The following is a 24,891-nucleotide window of genomic DNA, read 5'->3' as shown; positions in this document are numbered from 1 at the left end:
GAACAGCCATGGAGGTCTGCTCAGAGCTCAGACCTTGACGGTACATGGAGAGCGAGGGAGGAAGAGAGAGACGGTGATTTCCCTGTTGTCATTCAAGAGCATGAATTTTCACTTTATATTTGATTCATTTGTTGCCGCAGTTAGGTTCGGGGAGCAGCGGGGCGGCCTGCCTTTGCATCTTCCGCAATTGGAGCCTCATTCACGGACGATGTAAAGAACTCAGACCGCAGCGTCCACGGCTAATGAGAAAAAAAATTTCCTGACTGAACAGCGAAGAAGCAGAGTAAATAGAAGCTTTAACAAAAGAGAGACATTTGCTTCATTACGCCAGCAGAAGGATTGTTCAGAGACCAGTGGAAAAGCAACTCATAAATTCAATCCATATTCATTCTCTCGTTGCCTGCCTCAACTTCAGGCCTTCAGGGAAGTGATCTTTCCAGCCGTTCACATACAGGGAAATGGCTGGGGACGAACCCTTTCATAAAAGCATCTTCCATCATTAATAACACTCAATAAGGTGAAGGCTCTTTTCTAATCTAACATTAAGTGGCATACAGTATTTACCTTCTCCCAGTAAAGCCCAGTACACCAGAATGTTTTCATACAACCCAGTGAAGTGGAAGGGTAGAGACTTAGACAAAGGTCAGGACCTTTCATCGTATTTCCTGCAGTGGTTATTTAACAGTGCCTTATGAAGATCAATACCTTCTGTGGTCATTTAAGTCCCAGGGCTTTAGTACTCTGCCACAGGGCAGCTATTGAAAAACAATAAGCCCTCTCAGCTTGATCCTTTACCTGTGATCATGACTGTGGGAGAGGGAAATAGTCTGCAGAGAATTAGAAAGAAACCAGAGTTTTGAACCATAAGGAGATATTGACCAAATGAAAAATGTGACCCGCCCTTACAAAAGAATTGCTGCCATGAAAGTATAATGTAGCATGGATTATTTTTGGAGTTAAAGGTCGCCGTAATGTCACTTTCAACCACAATTGAATATGTTGATGATGTAATTACATTATTGAGAAATACATTTATTTATATGCTTGAAATATTGTAAAACTGTGTTTTGATGAAAGCAGCTTGCATACAATTTTTTTACATATGTTATATACACATACACACACACACACACACACACACACACACACACACACACACACACACACACACACACACACACACATATACTGTGTACATTACATTACAGTTCATTTAGCTGATGCTTTTGTCCAAAGCAAGTACATTAGCTTCAAATAGGTACATATATTTCTTTCTACTGATTGTTTTTATTTTGTTCTAAGTTTATACATTTGAAAGGACCCCATTAGGTCTTGTCATAGCAGTCAGATAGTCTCCCTTAGTCTACACCTATTGACATTACATACAGCGCTGCAAAGGCACTCTAATGGCCTGTCTCTCCTTCATATTGCTGACATCTCTATTGTCACCACGGGTGCTGTGTAACGGAGCCCAGCTGGTTTCTATCAGTGCTATATGATCTGTCCGGGGGCAGTGGCTTAGCGGTGGAGACCCGAGCAGCAAGTCTGCAGCTGGTCGCGCGGCTAATGATGTCCCGATCTCTGCAGCCTATAAGGTCAATCCAATATCAGGGTGTCACACAGCAGGAGAGCAAGAAAACAAGGAAAAGACAGAGAGACATGAGCTAAGGCATGTGCATTCAAACGTCATCCACTGGAATATATAAAGCGTTTCAGGTGTTTTGGATTATTATAAAGGCACAGTGGATATTGAGATGTGATTTCATGGTCGTGTTCGATAGTTTACGTTTTTCTATTAGAGGAATCGATGAACCGTGACGGAACTAAAGCACAGCAATGGGTTTTTTCTCTGCTAAAAATGGGTCGCGCTGATAAAGCCCAAACGCAGACATCATCGAGGATTGTGCAAATGCACACATCATACACACACACGCGCACACGTACACATGTGAGGCGGATGTTTAAATGAGTGACATACGGCCTGTGAGACTGACAAAGAGTAACCTCTCGATGATGTGCCTTTTGACACAAGATGTGGCTCGGCAGATAAATTCTCTGGCCAGCGACAGCTCCGGTTGAAGGATGGGTGCAGGCAATCCAACCAATCAGTTTAGTTGACAGATTTCTGGACTAGAAGCTCAGATCACAGATTGAACTCACAACACTTTTCTCCAGCCGTTTTCCTTTTAAGGTGAGCTTGTTATTTTTCCATTGTGACACAGTTTGATATGTGCTCGCTGCTTTGTTTCTCTGTAAATCCCTCTGTGACACAGATACTTTCTTTCTGCTCAGTAAATGCTTTTAATAATAATTTAGCTTGACTTTATTTGACTGACGCACCCTTTTTCAGAAAGAAGAAGAAATATTTTGCTAATCAGTAAGCAAACAGATACAAACAAAGTCCCGTAGCATCACAAGAGGTCTTTCAGTGCATAAATTGATGAGCAGTTTAGTCCTGGAAGGATGTAATAATGATAATTATATAAAACAGTTTGTCAGCAATTATAACTAATCAAATTGTAGGTCAATCAAATTAGGACTCGTTCAATTTTGATCGTTTCCCACCGACCTTCCCGCCTACATATAATAACACATGTGCAAACTACACACCTACATTGATGCTGTACACACGTGCATACATGCAATACTGCATAGATGCATGACATGTTGGTTTAAGATTAGGATTAATGGCAGTGTTTGAGGTGGCATTTAACACGAGCTGTTAGAGCAGCGGTGTCAAACTCATTTTAGTCTACAAAGGCACAAAACATTTTGTCACAGGTATCTGAATAGATGGATAGATAGATCCCGAAGGAAATTTAGGAACAGTATTTTACTTTATGATCAAAACAACAAATTTTTACACTTTGCAAAGTCATCCCGCGGGCCGGATTGGTCCCTCTGGCGGGCTGGTTTTGGCCCACGGGCCGCATGTTTGACACCCCTGTGTTAGACGATCAGAGAGGTTGAACACAAGCCAACTGTTCATCCAGATTATCAAAACAACTTAATCTGAAGATATAGCCGAATGTGAGCCACCGAAATGTCGTAACAATCCCTTAAGGTGCAGGAAAGTCACTTCACATGTCAAAAAATGAAATTAGGAAGACGTTCTGTTAACTGTGATCACGGTTTACAATGGACATTTTGGGTAATTATTTTAGCATCCCCCAATCTCAGCAGTTAAACCGGAATTCCTTTTAAACTTGATGCTTCACCTACTGCTGTGTGTATATATATACAATTTGAGGTAAAGCCACAATGTGAAACATACAGTAATATAACATTAATGAGTCTGTGACCTGTGTGTGTTTGACTAGTTTGTGCTGAGCCTTCCGTCACCTCCTCACTACAGAGCCTCTGTGGCTGTGAGAGAAGTCTCTCCCCCTGGACCCGAGGTGTTGCTGGATTAATCAGCCCATCATCCTGCTCGGCCTTACACCTCCTAACCTGCAGCATGACACCTGCAGACCTGTCGCTGGCCCAAACCCCCTCTATCACACCTCCGGATGCCCATCCTCATTCATGGGGTGCAGCAGAGGAGGAGAATTTGACAAAATGACAGCTCGGTGATATCACTCGTCTGTGATTCAGTGTTCAGGGAGTTGATCCAGGACAACAAAAATGACAATTATTTGAGCTGAAGCACTGCTTCACAAAATCACAGGATGGCCATTTTAAGACCACAATAAAATCTCAACTTTCAATCAGTGCAAAAAAAAGGCGAGCTATCTATGGCCTGCACTCACAGGGTACTTCGATATAACTGAAGATGATACGTTTGTGGTGATACACAGAAGCCGGGCCAAAAAGGATGATATCAAGGTAGATCTCGGTCGGCTTTTTAGAAGAGAGAATGTTGGAGTTTAAAGCGAACACAGGGACTGGGTGTTGATCCTTTTAGAGCTTGGTATAAGCCCTGACGGAAGAGACAGCTGAAATGAGCCATGGTGAGATATTGGGAGAGTCAGAGCTTTGGCAGAAACTCAATAGAGTTTTAATGACCTGCAGTCAGGGCCAGCAGTGGCTCACAACAGAGCCAGACTTTTCATTCTTCTGACCTTCAGAGGAATGGAGGACGGGAGGATTGCTCATCTGACCTGTGAGTGCACCATCATATCATATCTGAGGTTGGAGGGTTATGAAGGTCTGAGACCTGATACCAGATGATGGCAAATTCAATATCATGCATGTACAGCACTAAAGCACTTTTGTGTACTTTTCCACTTCCAACCATTAGCTTACATTAATTTTTTGTATAGTATGAGAATCCATTAGCCAAAGGTTGCTTGAGTAATGTAACCCAGTGATCGCCAACCTGCGGGTCCTTGGATCATTTTGGCACAAGAAGGAAGAAATGAAAGATTTAAACACGGTCCAATTAGCAGGGTAATAAGGGTTATGTTTCCTTTTCCTTGTGAGATAATAGATACATCTACTTCTTTTTGCTTAATGTATATAAACTGCTAAATTGCTCATAAATGGCTGTAACCAGTGATGATGTTTTACAGACCAATTAAATAAAAAGAATAGTCAAAGTCGGTGCTTTTAGTGGTCAGTATATTCTGACTTTTAGTCTCTACCAATGATCAAACCTTGATCCTGCAGAGCAGTGTTTGAGCATTGAACTTCTTTTCAACATTGTAGACTCATTGAAATGTATTTTCAGCCAAAGTACCCCCTGACCGGCATAAAACCTTTTTGGTAGGGAATAAAAGCCTACAGTATATAAAGAGACACAGCACTGCGCCGTCAGTTTCTGATTACTAAACTGACAACCGTGTTACTGAAAAACACTTAAATGCTACATTTCAAATGTTTAAAATCACGAAGTTCAGAGGAAACCATCATGCGAGAACACTAAGACTTGTAGATGCATTGAACTGCGTCTTTTTGATAAGTTGCACTGACCATTCAGTGACATGGGCGTCTTTCTCACTTCTTCTTCTTTCGTTTGTTGCAGCAGTTCACAATTGTATTGAATGCAAAATGTGGTTTCTGCAACTTAAACGTATTTATTTTTATTACGCTTATTATAGCATAATTATTTTAGTAGCTATGCATAATTAACATACCCCGAGGGGTCTTTGAGAGACTGCTGTCGAGATGGATCAAGATAACTATATTGCTACGGTTGTGATTTTCATGTAAAAGATGTAAAAAAGACACATCAGGTTCTTTTGTAGGTGTCACGTGTGAAGGCACAGCAAACAAAATGAAAACATATGCATCAGGTGGTTCAGTAAACAGCACATTAGAGGGATGCAGTGGTGATGGCTGTAAATTTCTATCGTCGCTGACGTATGAACAAAACAAAACCACTAAATTCTCCCAGCGCCCGTGTTTCAATTTGCCACATGTCGAGCATTTCGCCCTTTGGAGCGTCGCCATCGCCAAAGCGGTCCTTTTAGAGGGCTGCGGTACAGCCAGTCTGGGCTTTTTGAAGTACACTGCTTGCCAACTCGGCCGTGCCGCGATCCAGCCTTGATTGGGATTCACGGGGCATCTGTAGACGAGGGGAAACGCACTCCACATTAATTAACACCTGGCTTCATTATCTGTCCCATGTGGCAGAGTCCCACTGGGGTAAATTTAACACCGCCTTATTACCATGGGGGATGGTGGTGGGCTTTCAAGTGCATTTGCTGCGTGTTTAGAGAACTAAATCAAAGTCATTTGTATGTGTGTATTTGTTGCTTTGTGTGTACGTGAGCATACCAGCATATTTCCCTGTGTATTAACGTGTGTGTGGCTTGCGTGTGTCTGAGCTTGGTTGCGTATGGGATTAGATTCCCTGTGATGTCAGGATTCAATAAAAAGCTTTAACATTGCTATAATGAGAGGATGTTTAATTCTCTTTGCTAGATCGCTCCCTCTCTTTGTGGCGCTCTGTATTCCAAAGCAGTCTGGATGAGACGCTGTCTGCTTGTGTGGTAGAAATGTATAGCTCTCTTGTCAATATACTTTAGAGAGAATACTTAACACGGGCAGGAATTTGTGTGTAAAATAAACACATCAGATCAATTTTACAAGCATCTCGTTTGATCCTGTGGAGATAGAGCACGACACTAACAATGCCAGGGGGGAAGGTTTCTCATGTTGTCTCATTGGCTGTGCTAAACATACTTATACTCATCATTCAGAGGCATCTTTAGCTTTGGATTTAACCCATTTCACAAGATGTATATGTTGTATAACACAGACGCAGCTGCTCGACTATTTGTTTTATTTGAACAACACAGAGAAAGATCATTTTATATAACAAGTGTAAAGTTTTAATATGGATAAAACAAATGACATGTTCCACTAGCTGTTTCCTTCTGCTTTCAGTCTTAATGCTAAGCTAAGCTAATCAACACATCCAGCTCCATACTTGATGCACAGACAATGACAGTTGTAACAATCCTCGTATCAAACTCTTGTAAAGAAATACAATTAAACACTCTCAAGACAGTTTGCAATTAGTCAACAGCAATTCCCCCAAAAATACTTTTGACTCCACAAGTGACTAAACGGATAACGGTGACTCCATTGAAAGGAACTGAGGTAAATTGGCGAGTCCTTAAGGGTAGCTGACCTCTGAACCACTAGACCTGTGTTTCAAATCTTGATTATCATTGATCAACTATAACAATACACAATGCAACACATAATTGTTTCGCCAAACCCAAATGTCTTGATCTACTCCTGTTGCACTCCTATTAGGCCGTACAGAAAATGAAAGTGTAATCCATTTGTTACCCCAGAATGCCTCCACTCTAACAGTACACTGATAAACTATTCTAATATCATTGCATTATTGATTTTGATTCTTGCTAGTTTCATATAAGCAGCTTTAAAACACATCAATCTGCCACTGAGGGATTTTTAAGTGCTCTCTCATTGAGAAGAAAATCAGAGGACACAGACTCAGTTCTCAGCTTGTAACAATGAGATGCAGGGGTCATCGCAGAGAAATTGATAGAAACTGGGATGAAATTGAGAGAGGGAAAGAGAGAACGAGAGACGAGTGAAATGGCTGCATTGTTCATCAGCGTGTTAGCTCATAGTGTGTCAACTCGTCCTCCATCTTTTCAATCTGCATAGTTATTAGAGGCTTTTATTAATTTGAAATGCCAAAGTGAGGAATAAAGCATCACTGAAATGTCACCCTTTCACTGAGCATGATAAAATCCCACCAGCCACTTTTGGAATCGGACATTTTTCGCTTCTGCACTTTCATCTCTCTCTTTCTTTCTCCCCCTCCCTCCCTCCCCCAGCACAGTCTCTTTCACTCTTTCTCAGAGATCGATATGGCCTGACAGCATGATGGCTGGGTTTCCTAAGGGGAGGTTGATCGCAACAGTTGCCTGTCATCTCGCCATTATTTCTCTCTTTCAAGTCATGCCCCTTCGACTCAGTTCATGATTTCTTGAAATAAAAATGGGTACAAAAACATAAAGTTGACCTTTTCAAAAAAAACTAAAAAACACAGCCAGCGTGTTGTACACTTCTGTGGCATAAATTAAAATTGTTTGGGAAATACACTCATCTGTACGTTAAGTATAGAGCGGCAGCTGGGATTAGCCTAGTTTAGCATATAGACTGGAAACAGTTGGTATGGCTCCATCCAAAGGCTCCAGACCTTTGAAATAAAGCAAATTAGCATATTACCAAAAATATTGAACTTTTCCTTTTCCTTTTTTTCCTTCCTACATTTTTTGAAAATATCTTTTGCAAAAAATGACTGCTTGATTTCTCACCTGGATACACGTTTTGAAGTAATTTCCGATTTTGCTGCTGCACATTGGTGCCATCCTTAATATGGACCTGTGCAAATTAAGTTTCTGTTTCCAGAGCTGACACCAAGCCACTGCAAGAGACACTGCAGATGTTTGGCACCCTACGATATCCTCGTCAATGTTATGTTCTAGCTCCTGTATTCTATTGAGGTAGAGGTGACCTGCTGTGTTGTCATGATAAATAGAGGATAAGGGCATTTTTAAGGTTAAATCTTTCAAAGCATTCCTTTCCCATGAGAGAACTGCTTGATTGCTTGACACTTCTCAGTCTAGCTAAAATGACAGACCGTGTCTTGAGGGAGGGGAAGTCCTTCACATGCACATGCACTTCCCTGCGAAGAAGAAGAAGAAGAAGAAGAAGAAGAAGAAGAAGAAGAAGAAGAAGAAGAAGAAGAAGAAGAAGAAGGAAATCCTTGGCAGACGGGTAAGCCAAGATGATTTTTTTTTTAGCTTCGGAGTAATTTCAATTACTGTATCTTTTACAAGAATCCCATTCAGCTTGGCAGGCATAAGAGGATGCTGAATGGGGTGTGCAGGCACTGAAGGCTGGGAGAGTGCAAAGAATTCTATTTAATGGTGAAGGAATTCCTTTTCAATTTTTAAATTACAGTGTAGACAGTGTTGTAGTCACCCTGTTATTTCTATATTGAAAAGGTAGCAGAGCTGAGATGGAGACGGAAGGACAAGAAGCTCTCTGAGAGGCGGGAGTCCATCTCAAAGTAGCCGAGAACCACAGGTTACCACAACAACCGTATCACTAGGAAGCTACTTACACGCGCTGAAATAATTGTTTCCTGTGAAGTTAGGCGTAACACAAACAAGGTGATTCACGTATGAAACATTCATTCTTGTACTATAGTATTGCCAGGCAAGCGGCAAAAAATGCACTCAGTCTATACAGCAAATTAGTCAAATGCGTCCGGACTACTGGAAGAAAGGAAGCCGAGTCATATCGTGAGGTAAAAGGATTTCTTTTGAATCATTCCAAGATACCATCTTATCTCCTGCGATTTGTGTCCCCGTGGGAGTAAATGCTAATGAGACGCGTCTTTGTCATCCTGCTTTGAAATTTGACCCTAAAGGGGAAAAGAAAAGATTTAATATCTTATGTAAAGTTTGTTGATCTCGAATTTGAAACGAGAAGTGAGGACTGACTTTTAGTTGACTGATTTTTTTACATGCAAACTTAAAACTGCTAATCACATAGGAAGAGGAAGATTTGGGACGTCTTCACACCTGAATGTCCAAACCAACATTTGTGTTTGTTACATTGTTACATCTTATAATGTAATGTATAAAGACCTCTACCTGACATCCGTCCTGTCGTCACCTTCATGAGCTGCGTCTCCCTATACTTGACATTAATTGGTTTGTCGACGTGCTCTCCCGCCCTCTCTCTTATCCTCTGGGGAAATAATTGAACATTTTTGAGAGTATTCAACTGAGAAAGTCGTCGGACCAAATGTCAATTAAGCATTTGGTCTCCCCCGCTCCCTAAGTGCTATTGTGGCTCGTTTTCCGGCTTCTGACGATTGACTTCTAGAACTTCCTGTATTTGGTCCTGAAGTCCAAACCATGCAGTTACACTGCCAACTCTCTAATCCACTATGTGCCCCCAAGAACATTGCGATCATCCACTACTGGTTTTATAATGTTCCCAGAAACCAAAAGACAATCGAGGATGCAGCCTTTTGCAACTACGCACCAAAGCCATGGAACACTTTACCTGCAGACATTAGGGAGGCAAGCTCTCTCAGTATTTGCTCTTTACTTTAGCCTTTTAATGGTGATATTTTATACACTCCTATGCCACTTTAAACTCATTTTAATGCTTTTATTCTGTAATGTTCCCTGGTGTTTCGTCCGGAACATTATAACTCATTGTTGCTATTTCCAATGCTATTTTAATTCTGCTATTTCACACTCATTTACATCAACACTGTGATTATTGTACTGTAAATGCTCTTATTCTGTAACTCATTTTGAACTCATTTTTATGTTTTTGGTCTTTGGGCTGCAATTCTTGTATGAAAGGTGCTATACAAATAAAGTTTTATTATTATTATTATTATTATCAAAAACAAATGTCATACTAGAAACAAATGAGGATCAATATATATGTTAAATGGAAATCCTAATGTCATATGACTTGTGCTGTAACTTTTTTTCCCCCTACAGGAAGTAAAAAATGTTTAAACTGAAATAGCAACTGACTCCTAAATAGTGAGTGCTCTAATCTCACAATTAATAATATATGATATTAACTTTGATATTTAATCACAGGCCGTGCGGTTTGATAAAATGATCACGTCACGTCTACCTCTCGCGGCATATGAAGATCTGCAAATCTACTTTTGACAATATTCCCAAGGTGCCATGTGTCTTTCACATCTGCACCCTCACATCTCATGGAAGTATCTGATTGCTTAATCGATTATTATATTTCATAAACATTTTATAATTGATGATAAGGGAGGCGCCGCCGCTCTGAAACAAATAAAATGATGTTGGTTGTATCATGTCATAATATTAAATGTGTTTTGACATTTCTGCATGTCTTGAATTAAATGTGCATCGAGCCCAGCTGTGTTAAGTGTAAACATATGTCACAGTTTCACTGTCAAACATAAACATAACATCAACATCCATAAAGGTTTGACAGTCTGCAAAGCAACGCAGCTTGGTTTCATCATACGTGAGTGAAAGCGGCAGATATAATATAACAACTGCACAATCTGTTTCACAGAATGTCGAACCTTTTTATTTACTAATGGATATTAGAGAAGTTGAATAAGTAAGAGAATGCATGTAGATATCACACATTTGTTTTAGTGAAAGACAGTCTGATGGTATTATAAGTGGAGGAAGCCTGTTGTTGTTGTAATTTATGCTGAGAATGCAACAATTCTGCATAAAATATACCAAACTGGCTTCTTAAGTATTATGTCTGCTTAGAGTATTCTTAGAAAGCATGAATGCATATGGTTATAGGTTCTCCATTTCAGACAGCAAACATGCATTCAAATGTTAAGCTGCACAGAAAGACTCTGTCTGGTTGAAGCACAAAGCCCATCACTTTCCTTTTATATTCCCATGCATAATTCATATGTGTTTGTATTTACAACCCTCTAAGAATTAGCCTGTCGTAGATCCCAGGGAATAATGCCGACACATCTCTCTATCTGTCAAGTGCTCACCTCATGTGATCGCGTCCGACCTCCACATGTTTAAACAAGACGTGGACATTACGCATCATCAGCTGACAAAAAAAAAACAAGAGACAGGGAAATTAAAAAGCCGGGAAACAAAAGAGGTGTGCAGGCGAGTGAAAGAATAAATGATGACTCCCCCCCCCCCCCCCCCCCCTCCCGCTTCTCCTGGAGTCAGGGGACATGTTACATGTCATATCAGTGTCTTGGTGCGCAGTGGTGCGGCGATGATGTGCCGGGCATGGCCAGTTCAGAGTAGAGTCAAGGGCACAGGGTTGACGGGAAGCTAAACGCTCCAACTGTTTGCTGTCCCCAAACAAATACAATTTATGGATGAATGCACCCCCCCCCCCCCCCCCAAGAAGGAAGGGTACAGGGATCAAATAGGCTGTTTCTGGTTTGACCTCCGAACTGCTCGGTTATTTAAGCTTAACTAGAGATGCTCAAACTGGTTTGCCACAGACATAGACAGTCTGAAATCACCGTCTAATCATCCTAACCTTTCCTACACATAAAAGCTCTCCACCATTTTATTTGAGTGTCAGAATTCTGTGTGAAATGTATATAATATATGATTAAAAGAAGTCCACATGGCATGTACACTACTAACATGATGAGTTGAATGAAGAGGTGATGAAACCTCACTTTTAGTATAGTCCTGAAAAAGTATGCACTTATGCAACTAGTTTGTTTTTTGTTTTTTTGTTAATTAGTCAAAGTCTTTTTTTTGTGCAGAGGGTGATATTGGCGGCCTCTCGGGCAGTTGCGGTTCCTTGTAGAAGAAGTAGAAGAGCGGCAGGAGAAGAGAGCGATCTGTGGCTCGCCTGTCGTCTTAAAGACTTCTGTCCGGGGCTCCAGTGTCACTGGTGTGAGGAGCTGACCGCTCCCGTTTGTAAACATTTCTGATTTGATTATTTTGTCTTTTCATAGGATTAGAGTTTATACTTCACATGTTTAAGTCTTTCATATTTGAAGGTCAGGCTATCTTGATATCAACTCCTGAATAAAACCTGATCAATTGATTAAAACATGAATCAAACGACCACACAACACAATAGATGCCAACGCTTGTTCCTGTGACAAACACTATATACGTCTATAGATGCATATATATACTTTTATGCAAAGGAAGTGAGTGAAATAACATAAAATCAATGCAGGTCAGTATGGATGAGCTTCAGGAGTCCTCACATGTGGTCAGGAATGTGCGGTGGCTGTAAAAGGGTTTTGGGTTTGTAAACTTGAGCAGTTTGTATCTTAATACTGTTCCTTCAGTTTCTGCTGGTCTGGTCCTATTACAGAAATCTGAATATTCTGTAATAATGTGTAGCTGCAATCACCAATTTCCGCTACATCTTTAAACATTACAAGTCCATTGTTATAAAAACATATTAGAATAGCTTTAAAGTTATTATTGAAAAAGCCAACCATGACATTGGAATGCATTTACCTTCTCAGTATTTAGCCTAAACCTCAACCTGAACTAAATCCAGGAAGTAATTATGTTTTCCTCCAAAATGTAACTGTCAAAGCAAGTCAGTAGTGTTTAAAGGAGAAAGAGTTGAGGCACTAGCCATTCTGCAGATTCATTATTTATGTCATGACTTCACAGCCAATGTAGCAAAAGTTACTTCCCTTTCTTTTGTCTCTAATCGATTTATTCCTAAAGTCTATTACGCTGATTCTTATGAGCATGTAAGACAGATTGAAAGTCGACAATGACTGCCGTCATTGCCAGCAAAGATGAGTCTGCTGCTTTGACTGTCAATAACGTGGCAGTCTCCGAGCAGCTTAGTGGGAGCTCTCGTCTTTCCTTCCTAAGCCTCCGAGGAGGCCGTGTGGTGAACTGGCAGCCGCAACACCTTTCATCCATTCTGAGAGAACTGAATAAAGTTCAGAGGAATTACAAGAATCTACCCAGTTAGACTCAGAGTAGCTGGAATAAGCACCATTACTGAATCAGTCTCACAAATGTTTATACAATTGCCAACGTAACAGGGATGAATCAGCACGGCTGCAGATACCGTGGAGCGTGTAGGCCGATGACACCTAACTCAAAGCTCACATTCATTCATTCAGATCTCCTGCCAGATCTCTGTAGATGTTGTGGGAGAATAGAGCGTCTCTCAACTTCTTCCTCCAACATTTTCCCTGACACGTTTCAAACCACCAAACCACTGAGTGAAAAGTTTTCTAATCAGCGGGGTGCTAATCCAAACACTACTCCACCGTGGCAGTCTCCGTTCAAAACGCTTCACAGGGTGGTCTGTTTAACAAAACAGAATGTGTTTACCCAGCGGATTCAGATTGTGGACATTTTAAGACTCCGTGGCAGCCATCTGCCAACACGCTTATTTGTGTTTCGTGGAATAAACACGTGCCCATTACTTGGCAACTACAAATGATTTGGTTTAAGTCTGAATTACATGGAAATGAAACTTCCTCTCTCAATGAAGTAATTTAATGACCTGCCACTTTTTGTGAATTGCCATTAAATCCACCAAAGCCAACCTGATTGAGACTTAAAAAAAGTGCTGTAATTAAAAATACTCTCATGTCTGTTAAACCCTATCAAACAAGATTATGAAGGGTTTCAGATGAAGAGGAAGCTCAGCTGGCATGCTTCTGCATTAATAGCTATTGTTAATTAAGGCCCATGTGGTGCATTAGAGTCTCGCCTCAGACCATTCAAATGGGTCCAATTGGATAATTTGTATTAATCTCTAAAATTGCTAAAATGTATATATTTATGTCCCCATTATTTGCATCACTAAGAAACATTATCCCCATTTGAAAATGGCAATTAATCCAACCTTCGTCCTAAATGACAGCCTATGTATTTCCATGTTTTTAGCTTGCCCACTGCCTCTCCCTTAAACCGCCGTTGAATGATAGTGAGTGACAGTGCCACAGTTCACCACAGGAGCTTTAATACCAACACATTTTTTGAAGAACCCCTGAAGGTCTGCAGCTAAAAATAAAAACAGGGCTAACTCCCTGATGCAGAACACCTGTCCTCGACACCGTTTTTCTCGGACTCTCTTCATTATTTGTCCTAAAGAGAGAGCAGGCTTGGTATTAGAACCAACACTGAAAGGGTATCATTACCATTTCAAACCAAGCGTAAACAACCTCAAACCTTAACTTATAAAAGATTTACTCTTCAATGATTAATGCCCTTTTCGTAGACTGTCAGCAGAGCTTAGTTTGGACAAAAAACAAAACATCCTTGAGCGACACAGATGGGAATCATAAGTACAAGACAGAGTGAAGGGAGCCATCCAGCATTCTTTGACCCTCCGCTATGAGGGAAAGCAACTCCTGGGGGAAAGTGATTAGACTAGGCTCACTGCAGGCAACTTGGTGATTGGCTAAAAGAGCTCATTTGCATGCCGCTCTCATCTTCAACAAGGAATCAGGAAGCACCGGTGGATAAGGTCACCGGTGTCTGTCTGCCTGTGTGCCAGCCGAGAATGTAAACAGATCAAACGCACAACAGCCATTTAAGCGAGTGCGGGACGAGCCCGTGTTCTTGATCATGTGGACAATGATGACCTCAAATTCATGTCAGAGGTGATGCTGGCATCCTGACAAATGTAGGGACATCAGAACGGTCGCATAACAAAACCTGCGTGCACGTGTTGCGAGCTGAGGGGATTGCAAATGTTATATTCTCTCCACGAGGGGAACAGGATCACTTATGTGTTGCGCTATTGAAGGTTGATAATATCTTTTCTCACGTTCCCCTTTTAGCGGGTGACGACCTTGTCATCCGCAAGTGCCATTTTTCAAGCGGTAGTTGAAACACCTCAATTTCATTTATTGAAAAATAGATGTGTAAAATTCAACAAATGTCTCGTAAAACCACAATAATAATAATAATAATAATCTATAAAGATTAAACAGCTGACATGGAATGCTGGTACGTAAAAAAGTAGCTTTATCTAAAAATAAAGAATTATAAAAGATAAATATAGTCGGTATAAAGTGATGAATTATGAAAATAATGAAGTTATATGAAACTATATCTTCTAAGAAATGAAAAAGGGACCATGTTGCTCTTTATACTCCCTGTGTTATGGTAACTCAGGGTAATCTACTGGGCTGATAAAGGTTTCACTGTTTGTTTTGATATAAAGCTCAACAGAACGTCACACATGACTGCCGACCGCCTCCTTCTTCATCCTACAGTGGCGTTAAATGTCTCAATGCCATCTGGAGCTGCGAGAATAAAAAAACTCTCCTTTTTAAAGATGCCCATTTTAATTGGTAAATATTTACTTTCAGGAGCTCTCAGTGGGCACGCACATGACTTCTAATGAAGCACTTTAAAGCCTATGGGCTCTTGCTGCTTTACTTTGAGTGTGATTCTAGACAAACGCAACCTGGGGTTGAACTGTTGGTAATGGTTGATAAGGGCCAATGAAACACAAAGCTGAACACTGCGGAGATCATGCGGTGCATAATAACTGCGCCAGTACAATTACCCTATCACCGATCCTCCCTCTGCGTGTGTGTGAAGGTCTGAATGTAGTTAATTATGGATGTGAAATTCAATATCACAATATCTTTGACCAAATGCCTTCATTTGTATATGTGCTGCACGTGTTTGGAAATGCATGCAGCATTGTGAGAACAAAGTTTTTCAAGGGAACACAAAGAGATTGTAAAAGAAGGTTTTCTCCCATCTACAAAATTGTCCCATCTGTGGCTCCATAGAATTGACAAGAACTACAGTTACCATGCGCGGCAGCTGGGTTTCTCGCAATACTACGAGACCACGCGATAAACGCAGGATCACGAGATCACACAGAACTCCATCTCTTCAATTTAGGTTTAGGTGTTTAAGACAACGTTGATCTGATTGGTTGAAGTAAGCCTGTGATGGACAGATGGTTCATCCAATCACCTAATTGGATGAAGTGCCTGTCCTTTTTCAAACTGTTTCCAAAAATGGCTGAAAATATGATGTTCTGTGTAACAAACCATCTGCAGAGTGAGTTAAAGTGAATTACATTAATTTCATTTAGCTACCAGACAGATGAGCGATGTTACCATGACCTGTTGGGTGCATGTACTGTACATGTGTGGTTGCTGCATCTGCTTATCTGTTCACCTGCTTCTGCAAGATTTGTGCATATATTGATGTGTGTCTGTGTCTAGCTTGTGACTGTGCTGCTGCATGTTAGCACATTGTATCCTAATGTGCACACCAGGCCCGTGTGCACATTAATCTCTGCTGCGGTGGCAGCACGTTGCCTTGTATGCACTGCTCTCTATCCCTGACCCAGTATGCTGTGTGATCCTGCCTACAGCCTCATTTGTCTCCATCACGGGACAGACGAGGTTACGACTCACCAAAGCGCAGTACGTTTCTGGCGGATCTCCACACGTGATATTTGGGGGGTCGAGGGCCACTCGCAGGTACTTTGTCATGTCGGTGGCTTCTGGCTGACAGGCCATGTAGTCCCACGCCAGGCCCTCCTCTGTATAGATCTGGGACTTGCACACGTCATAGTGTCCCCAGGCAGCCGGGTAATGTTGCATGGTATGTGTCACGCTGGTGCACACAGCTTGCAGAGTGAACAATACGGGCCAAAGCATCGCTGATCTCGTTCTGAATGGTCTCTGTGGAACTTCTTCTTTCTGTCTTTACAGCAGCTGCTTCGTCACAGAAAATGACAATATCGCTGAGGATTTTCTAAATGAACTGAAGCTTTGAACCAAATGGTGCATTTGGGAACTGTGGCAGCATGGTGCTACTTTTGCGTGAGCATCTTCAGGCAACGATTCGCCCCCATTTAGTTATGTTGTCTTTGATTGCTGCCACTTCTGCCCGGTTGATGAGGTGCGTCAACGAGGGAGCTTTCTTCACAAGTGTTGGGTGTTGATGGAAGGGTCAGCTAACGGTCAGATGTGATGTGCAGAGAGAAGGGACATTCCTCATAAGTCAGTGGCTGTCAGATGTCGTAGCTTGATCTCGTCTCAATTGTGGTTTTTGCAGCGGACAGCATCCTAAAAGACAGAATGAAACGACAGCTTGGTAAACAGCATATGAAACATTTGAGTCACTGTTATTATAACTGTTATATTAACAGAGGTTCTACATGGTTTAAGGGCACTGAGGTGGATAAGTAGTGCGTCTCACTCGCACACACACACACACACACACACACACACACACACACACACACATCCATAATGTATACACAAACACAATGCAGGGATCCACTATTTATATGTATCCCTCAATAATAACCTTTGCCAAAATCACTATATACAATTCAAATCGAGCTTGTTCTGCAAAGCCTAATCTCCATTTTATTTTCATACAAAAAGGCTTATTTCCATGTGTCAAGTCACTGCATTTAAGTTATTGCTTTTTCCGATTCTCTTGCTCCTTTATATCCGAATGTGGAGTTTGTCCCTAAGCCTTCAGAGGCATTTGGGAAATATTAAAGTAAAATTGGGAGACAGAAATGGTCTATTTGAGGGATTGCACATTTCTCGGAGCTATCACAAGCCATCAGTCAGATGGCCTAACTCATCAGGTAATGGTGCCTGGCAGCAGTCAGTAGAGACTCACACAATTTAAATGTTTCAGGTACAAAGTTTGTGCAGTAGTGGAGAAAATAAAAGCTTTAATACGGCTACCTGCAACCAAGTAATGACACTAAATAGGAGTTAAGTTACTGTTGACAGTCAATGTGCTCAGATGGCCTGAGGTTTTGAAAGCAATATTGAAAAGAAGTCGAGTGGAAGTTCCCGCAAGTGGCTGTTCAGAAAAATGTACTTACATTTCAATTGAGCCTTTGCCTTCTTAGGGTACAATTTCAACAAGCATGTATGATTTCCCCTTTTTAAAAGCCCATTACAAGTTTGCAATGTCACATCACATTTATTCTAATGCAGATTCAGACATAAAAAAAAACCGTTTGTCACAAGCTGCTCGTACATGCAGTCCAAGCAGAAACTTCCAATCGGAAGCTTTACTCTCTCCCCTTCAGGCTACAGCTGCGTCTGACAGTCACTGCTAAAATAAAATCAGGTAAAATAGGGTTTGAAGCATGTGGAGAGTCTTTCATGTTCAAAGGAAAGAGCTACTTTTGGATTTGTGTCACGACATTTAAGTTTTAATCAAGAGATTATCAAGTCGAATCAAATTAATTAACGAAAGGGTTTTAATAAAAAAAGGGTTATCGTGTGAAAGGAAAAATATTCTGATCAGATTAGGGAAACAGAAGCGTATCTTAATGAGTTGCGACGGCTCGCACATGCAGGCTGGGTTCTGTGCTTCCTGCTGACATATGGAGGCATTATGAATTCAGTATTTTAACTCGGCCATCTTGTCTTCCACTCAAAATGGGACCAATTTGAATGGTGTCTTTGACCACATCTAAGGCAATTACCGCTTTTCTCCTCCCAACCTAATGCCCGTTTTACAAAAATGACTACAGGCGTGAATACATTCCATCAGTAATGACAGATATTCATCTGAGCCATGTCGGGAGGTATGGATGGCAGGCTTCATTTGACAGACCTCTGGAAATGGGAAGAAATTAGTGAAAAGTAAAGTCAAATGTTCTCACGTCAATCAACAAAAGTCCTTAGACGAGGCCAATTACAAATGTGATAACACGGCTGGAGCTCTGAGTGATGAATAAGCCATTTCTTTTATGGGGATGCGTGTATCAAAATTCATAAATATAAATGTCAGTCCCTGATCGGCGATGCGTCACAGGATGGACCACTCTCGACTAACATGGCCACACACACACGCGCTCACGCATGTCTAGATATCCCACCTTTCATAATACTGAGGTTGACTTTCATTATAAAGACAGTTAAATTAGGTACCAGCTGCAGTGTCGTAGGAGGTCGCTTATCTTATTTTTTATTTAAAAGGGAACATTCAAAGCTAATAAGCAACAGCAAATTGAGCTGACCACAGGTATATTGGATTTAGTTGATAGACACTTGGAGTAATGAAATCTATAGAAGGAAGGTGTCGCTCAGTGAACCTCTGTGGACAGACACCATTCAGCATCAGAGCACTATAGGGTGACAGGAAAGTGGGCAAAAGCATACAAAATAAAATGTTTAAAATCTGTATTATGCACAATTATTTAATTAAAACTGTTCTGACACCATCTAGGAAGCGAAACCAACTCCTACAGAGACTAAAGAGGTATAGATATACAGCATTAGGAATCAGAATCTTCTCCCCTTGTCTCCCCCGCCTCTGCATCTGTACCTCATACCCAGTCGTACTCAAAATTCAAGGAATGCCATAATTTCACTGAGGAAAAATATGAGGTCAGATTCTATATTAAAAGTCATCAATATTTGAGCAGCTCTCCGTATGCAGGGAGAGAGAGCTTAGGGCTTAGGGTGACCACCTCACCCCTATACCCACTTACCCCACCCTCCCTCCACACACCCCCTCCCTTCTCTCTCTCTTTTCCATCGCTTGTTTTTGAAGCCTCTGAAACACCCCCTTGTGTCCGCTTGCATTCCATCCCCTGGGCAGCTCAAGCATGGCAGAGTGTTTTAAAAGTCAGCAGGCAGCCGTGCCCCGTGGCTTATATTGGTTACAAACTCCCAGCCAGACTCTTAAAAACCATGGCGGATGTGTTCCATTCATTTTATAGTAATCCCGCTAAAGTGTGGCTTTGCTCTCCGGCCCTGAGTGTGGCTTTCTGATCGCCTCCTGGCTCCCATACAGGGGAACGTGGAGGGGAGCTGTCCATGGTTCTGAATCACAGGACATCAAATCTGCTCCTTTGCTCCACAGTGGACCACCGGTGCCTTGAACAGTCAGTCAGTTTGTTCATGATGGCACTTTTATTGATTTTAGAATAAAAACAAACAAACAATAAAGCCCCTGACAGTCTTAACTGATGGTTTATGCCGCAACAATTGCTGTTTTGTTGTCTTGCCTTTCTGTATCGAGCACCTGGTCGGGATTTTGGATGTGTACACTTACAATACCGCCTTGTTGTCTTTATTGATTTAGCTGACTTCCAACCAATAACTTCTGATCCATAGCCAGTTTTAGCAGACTGATGCTTTGTGGCTGGCTGATGAGTGCAACAATAAATGGGTTAATGCTTCCAAGGTTTTCCGAGCCAAGAACCAAACCCTTATATGAGTCACAGTGGGATCTACTGGCAAGCAGAAGCATGTCTGTACTGGCTCACATTTGTCTTCCTATTGTCTTTCCCTCCTTCATTCTCTCTCGCTGGGTCTCTTATTCAATCTCTCAGCCCTGCTCTTTCTCTCTTCAAACCCTGCTCCATTTCTTTGTCTCTCAACAGCACCCTTGATGCCCTAGATCCATAAGCACATAAAACATTACAATTAATGTCCAAGGGCTGCACCTTTAGCCTCTGCAATTAGAGTCACGTTTTTTATTTACAACCAGGACTGGCTGTGCAAAGAGCTTTATGTGGATGATGAGGAGACAATGTGAGGGTCTCTCAGCGTGGAGCCCAGCCAGAGAGCTAACGTGCCTGCACCATTGCCTGCCATACATGAAATCTGATGTCATACATTATTCAAAGTTCTCCTCCTGAACCAACATGCACAAATGCAGAACATGTTGCAAACATTTTAAAATCCAACACATGCAATCAGAAACACACGACAGAGACCAAAGCAAAAGTCCAATTTCATATTTTGTCAGCCAGATTAAATTAAGATGTAAAGAAAGCAACAATTTATTACAATTTAGATATTTACCAGAAGCTGTGCTCAGTATGTTCTGGGCCAGATTTTGCGCAGAGGCGAGGCACACCTAGATCTGACTTTACTGACCAGCTGCGCAACAGGTTAAAGTCGCATTTCACAATGTATTAAACGACTGAGGATGATGGGGAATTTAAAATATACGATGTAAATACAGATTGATATGCTGCCATTTCTTGCACAACAAAGAAAACCTACCACTTCCAACCTAATTAGAGTTACAGTTGACGTTCCGCTCCCTGTAATTACCCTATAATTGTCCATTTAGTCACGATTGTCATCATCAGACAAGTGACGGTATGCAAAAAGTAAAACGAACAATCTGAATGCTCAAAACACAACAATACTCACATTTAAATCGGCTCCTGGGACGAGTTGCTCATTCAACAAGTTATTTACAGCCAAGCGTAGTTGCAGAAAGACTTTCCTGCGCCTTTGACCGATTCTTCTTTTTTCTAATGTATTCTAATTTCACCAGATGGATCAGTAAAAGCGATGTATGCGCAGAAAGCGCGCATTCACGTGAAGAGCACACCGTTTTTTTTTTTATCTTACTCTCAACTTTTATTCTAACTTTTGCGTCTCACTCGAGCAGCTTTTCCTTCCAAATAACGTTCTGGGACTCGCTCACATTTAGACCTTTTCTTTCGCGCTCACAAACACCGCCAAGTATCGACTGTCCACACAAGGCTGTTTGGCTTTACGCAGCACTGCTGCTCCTGGCGCAGCATTCATCGGAATGGCGCACGAGAAATACTTCAAGTAGCCGTTGAGGGGATTCACAGTGGTCGCAAATTCATTAAAGTCCATCAACGCGTATAAAAACACATCCTGATAGAGAACAACTCTTGGAGTCGTTTGGATGGATTTGTCAGCCCAGCCGAGTTGTGGACGGGAGAGGAGGAGAGAGAGATAATCAATCTTCCTCAAATGGAGCCACTATGTCCAGTTACATACGAGCGCTCCGCCGGGTCCTAAAGATAATTCAGACTTGCTTGTAAATCTCAACTTCAACCGTTGTTTTTACGCGATGGTTAAATTCAAGCAACTGCGCAAAATATCCAACCTTCCCCTTGAGTCGTTTATTCTAATAGCGGGTTCAGCTGAGTCCTAGTTTTATGCAATTGGGGCTGATATTGTGTTTAAAATGCAACTCATCGCTATAATGCATCAAAGCGAGGGACTTCATCTCACAGTGTTGCTTTGGAAGATTCCCAACAGTGTATTTTCTCCCTTTTATTCACATCATTCTAAACTAATTAACAGGACACGGATTGATTCGTAAACGGAGACATATCCGCAGTGGCACTAAAGTGGAATCTTCTATTAAAGTTGCATCGCTTTCTACAGCAGAGTCCAACTGTCTTACAGCCTGCACGCGCTGATATCATTTGGAAAACAGTTCAAATAGTGTCGACTACAGCATGCAGTAATAGTAATGACAGTCTTCACCTGTAATAAGGCGGATCACATATAACCAACGTCCGTGCACATCAGACCTATGAGTAAACTCATTGAGATTTTATTATCACAATTCAGGAGCCACTTACATGACTGGAGATGCAGGTGGAGGAAAACAAAAAGCCGAAACTTAACACACGCAAGTCCTCGGGGCAGAAATTCAAAGTACAACACAATTAGAATGCAGCCCAAGTTGCAAGAATTGGATCACCGAAGAAGAAAAAACAAAACAACTCTATCTGACAATACAATATCGTTTGGTTGTTTGTTCTTGCTGATAACCAGCCGCAGGTCACAGGCACACATCATTCCCACAACACAACACCTCATCCGGACGCGATGCTTTCGGAAAACAAAGAAATGCCTTACCTTCCATGCAAGAATGTGTTGGATTGAAGCTGCGCTTTGCAAAAACAGGAAAAAAAGGAAAAAGGGGGGAAAAACTCCTCTGACCGAAGTTGTTGGTGTAATTATTCGGCGAATTTTGAAGGCAGAGCTGAACGAATAACTACAGTTAGGTGCGTATGGCGGGCTCCCTTGGCGAGGAGTCACAGATGTCACCCTCTCCACTACAGGGTGCCAAGCAGCACGGCACACAGCCGCGGTGACAGGTCGCTTTGAACACGCATTTTTAATTGTGGTGTAATGCCAACTGATGGAGATTGCACGATAAGAACAACCGCGCCTATCTGAAGGTCACCACAGTAATTGATTGGGCCGTATACCATGTCGGTGCAATAAAACTACCTAGTTGCAGATTCAAAACTCTATTCTCCATTCATATTTTTCTTTTTCTTTTTTTACAGGTGTGTAAAGTGATTGTGTTAATCCAAAGACACAGAGCGAACCCAGGGCTGTTTTTACTGTTTGCAAATCATTTAAGGAGACATGCAAAGGTGCAAACTGCTCTGGAAAGCTTTTTTTAGATTTCTTACATGACACTGTTTCTACTGTACTCTACGTGCATGCATGTTCAGCACATTGGACAGCTCTTGTGCCCTGTTGGCAACTCCACCTCATCCAGGAGTGGATTTTTCAATGAAGAAAGACAAATATTATTCATAATAATGATCCTTCAGAACACTTTGTGACACTTGGTAGAGTAGTTTGTGATGAATACAGTTAGTAAACACTCACAGTGGGTTCCTTCTTTCCCTCCTTCTTATAGTTAGTCTTTCAGCTGTCTTCTTTCCTCCCCTCCTTCATCCATTTTATTTTCAAATGTAAGAGTAAATCTATTGGAATGAACCATCTCGTGTTCAAGGGGTCCATTTGACCTTCTCTGTTTCTTTCATTCCATCTCTTCTTTTCAGAAATTAGAATATACAAGTGTAATTCCCAAACCTCTTTCCCTTTCTCTTTATCGCTCTTTTTTTTTTTTACAGAATATACGCTGAGCAGCTAAGTGTTTAAAATTCAACCAAATCAGCCTGTATTGATTTCTGGCAAATTAATATGCAATGAAAGACCTGTAATCCCATTAAAAAGTGACAATGCCATTTCTGTTCTGATAAAAGCAGATTTTGGTCGGTACCAGAGCTGCATGACAACAAGTCTCTCATCCCCACTGAGGTAAAGTGGCTCACATTGTATCACAGGGTTCAGCCTTTGCTTGGAGCGACTGCTGCTCTTGACATTTCCATTAAATCATTCCTCCTGGAAATACATGCCTCCCTGACAGTCACATGCATGACTGTGTTCTGTCATTTTGATTATAAGCAATGTAGGTAGGTAGGTATATAGATAGATAGATATATAGATAGATAGATAGATAGATAGATAGATAGATAGATAGATAGATAGATAGATAGATATAGATAGATAGATATATATATATATAGATATATAGATAGATATATAGAGATAGATATATAGATATATAGATAGATAGATATATATAGATAGATAGATATATAGATAGATAGATATATAGATATATATATATAGATAGATAGATAGATATATAGATATATAGATAGATAGATATATATAGATAGATAGATATATAGATATATAGATAGATAGATATATAGATATATATATATAGATAGATAGATAGATATATAGATATATATATATAGATAGATAGATAGATAGACAGACAGACAGACAGACAGACATATAGACAGATAGACATATAGACAGATAGACATATAGACAGATAGATAGATAGATAGATAGATATATAGATAGATATATAGATAGATATATAGATATATAGATAGATAGATATATATATAGATAGATAGATAGATAGACAGACAGACAGACAGACAGACATATAGACAGATAGACATATAGACAGATAGATAGATAGATAGATAGATATATAGATAGATAGACAGACAGACAGACATATAGACATATAGACAGATAGATATATAGACAGATAGATATATAGATATATAGATAGACAGACAGATAGGTAGATAGATATATATATATATATATATAGATAGATAGATAGATAGATAGATAGATAGATAGATAGATAGATAGATAGATAGATAGATAGATAGATAGATAGATAGATAGATAGATAGATAGATAGATAGATAGCTGAACTATGTGTAATTAAACAAGTAGTTTACCTACATTTTGCAGTTACTTGTTGGTAGTTCAACTACATTCACATTTGCATAGTAGTTCAAGTTTTGTTTTGGTCGTTTTAAAAAAAATATATCTGCTGAAAC

The 24,891-nt window shown here is 40.7% G+C and overlaps 1 protein-coding gene across 3 annotated transcripts in view; it reads right to left on the bottom strand.

Annotated features, from left to right (window-relative positions):
• The window catches only part of LOC115021958 (netrin-G1-like), a 54,446-nt gene extending 31,776 nt beyond the window's left edge, over positions 1–22,670 (bottom strand). For 2 of the 3 annotated variants that reach the window (XM_029452698.1, XM_029452700.1), the window contains exons 1-2: positions 21,089–21,245; positions 16,349–17,005 (exon numbers count right to left, since the gene is read on the bottom strand). In XM_029452698.1, the coding sequence (XP_029308558.1) occupies positions 16,349–16,594 (246 nt within the window). In that variant the 5' untranslated portion in view covers positions 16,595–17,005; positions 21,089–21,245. Of the gene's footprint in view, positions 1–16,348; positions 17,006–21,088; positions 21,246–22,567 lie in introns of those variants that run through there. The other variant, XM_029452699.1, reaches the window with a different exon arrangement.
• Positions 22,671–24,891: the final 2,221 nt, after the last annotated feature.

Source organism: Cottoperca gobio, chromosome 17 (genome assembly GCF_900634415.1).
Source record: "Cottoperca gobio chromosome 17, fCotGob3.1, whole genome shotgun sequence".
Lineage (NCBI taxonomy): Eukaryota > Metazoa > Chordata > Actinopteri > Perciformes > Bovichtidae > Cottoperca > Cottoperca gobio.
The sequence above is the reverse complement of the archived record's forward strand: the minus strand, read 5'-3'. Positions and strand labels throughout refer to the sequence as shown.